Genomic DNA, 1,068 nt, shown 5'->3' on the forward strand with positions numbered 1-1,068 from the left:
GATATCGGATCGGTTATCACTATCGGCCGATAATTAGAAAAAATAGCTGATATCAGCATCTGATAGAATGAGAGCTTTTTTGGCAACCGATACACACGTGGTTTTATATTGGCGCATGCGCACAACATGTGGCAACATGTGTACAAAATGGCGACGAGGAAAAGGTCACCTATTTGGCAGTTCTTTGTGGAGTGTGAAGACACGAGGTTTGCTCGCTGTAAAGACTGTTCTGAAAACGTTTCGCGTGGCGGAAAAACAACGAAGACCTATAATACGTCTAATTTGGTGATACATTTAAAGAAACACTCGTTACTTTACTCTGATTATCTTGAAAAGAAGAAGCGGTTTGATGAAGAATGTGAAATGACAGCTGCTGGTCCTTCTGGTGCTGGAACAAGTAAGCAAGTAACGCTACAAGAAAGTTATAACCGTGCTCGACCGTGGGATATAAACGATAAAAGATCTGTTCGTGTTCATCAAAAGATTGGAGAAATGATCGCACTTGATTTCCAGCCGTTTCCTGTTGTGTCTGATGAAGGATTTAAATCTCTTCTTCACACATTAGAACCCAGGTATACCTTACCAAGCAGACGGTACTTTACTGATACAGTTTTGACTCGCATACACCAAGGTATAGTGTCGAAACTGAAACAGGAAATAGCCAGTGCACCCTCATTTAGTTTCACGACAGATATTTGGAGTACTGAAGTAAGTGATGACTCAATGATTAGTCTTACAGCTCACTGGATAAATGACTGTTTCGTGAAGAAAGAAGCAGTGTTGCATGTACAATCTTTTCCTGAGTCACACACAGGAGAAAATATTTGTAATACATTCAATACGATGTTGGAGAACTGGAATATAGAGAAGACATCTGTTCACCTTGTTGTACGAGACAATGCGTCAAACATGGTGAAAGCATTTAGAGATGGTGGTTACTCAGACTTAGGTTGCTTCGCCCACACCCTACAATTAGTTATACACGATGCTGTATTTTCTCAAAGGTCTGTTTCTGAAACTTTAAGTCTTTGTCGTCGTATTGTAGGTCACTTTAAGCGTTCTCCTCTC

At 40.4% G+C, this 1,068-nt stretch overlaps 1 protein-coding gene across 1 annotated transcript; it reads left to right on the forward strand.

The window, feature by feature from the left end:
- Window positions 1-147: 147 nt before the first annotated feature.
- On the forward strand, window positions 148-1,004 carry LOC105316371 (zinc finger BED domain-containing protein 4-like; the record flags this gene model as incomplete). Its single annotated transcript, XM_011411208.1, has 1 exon — window positions 148-1,004. A coding segment is annotated over exon 1 (857 nt), but the record flags the coding sequence as incomplete, so codon positions are not given.
- Window positions 1,005-1,068: the final 64 nt, after the last annotated feature.

This window comes from Amphimedon queenslandica, unplaced genomic scaffold, assembly GCF_000090795.2.
Source record: "Amphimedon queenslandica unplaced genomic scaffold, v1.1 AMPQUscaffold_861_Cont27123, whole genome shotgun sequence".
NCBI lineage: Eukaryota > Metazoa > Porifera > Demospongiae > Haplosclerida > Niphatidae > Amphimedon > Amphimedon queenslandica.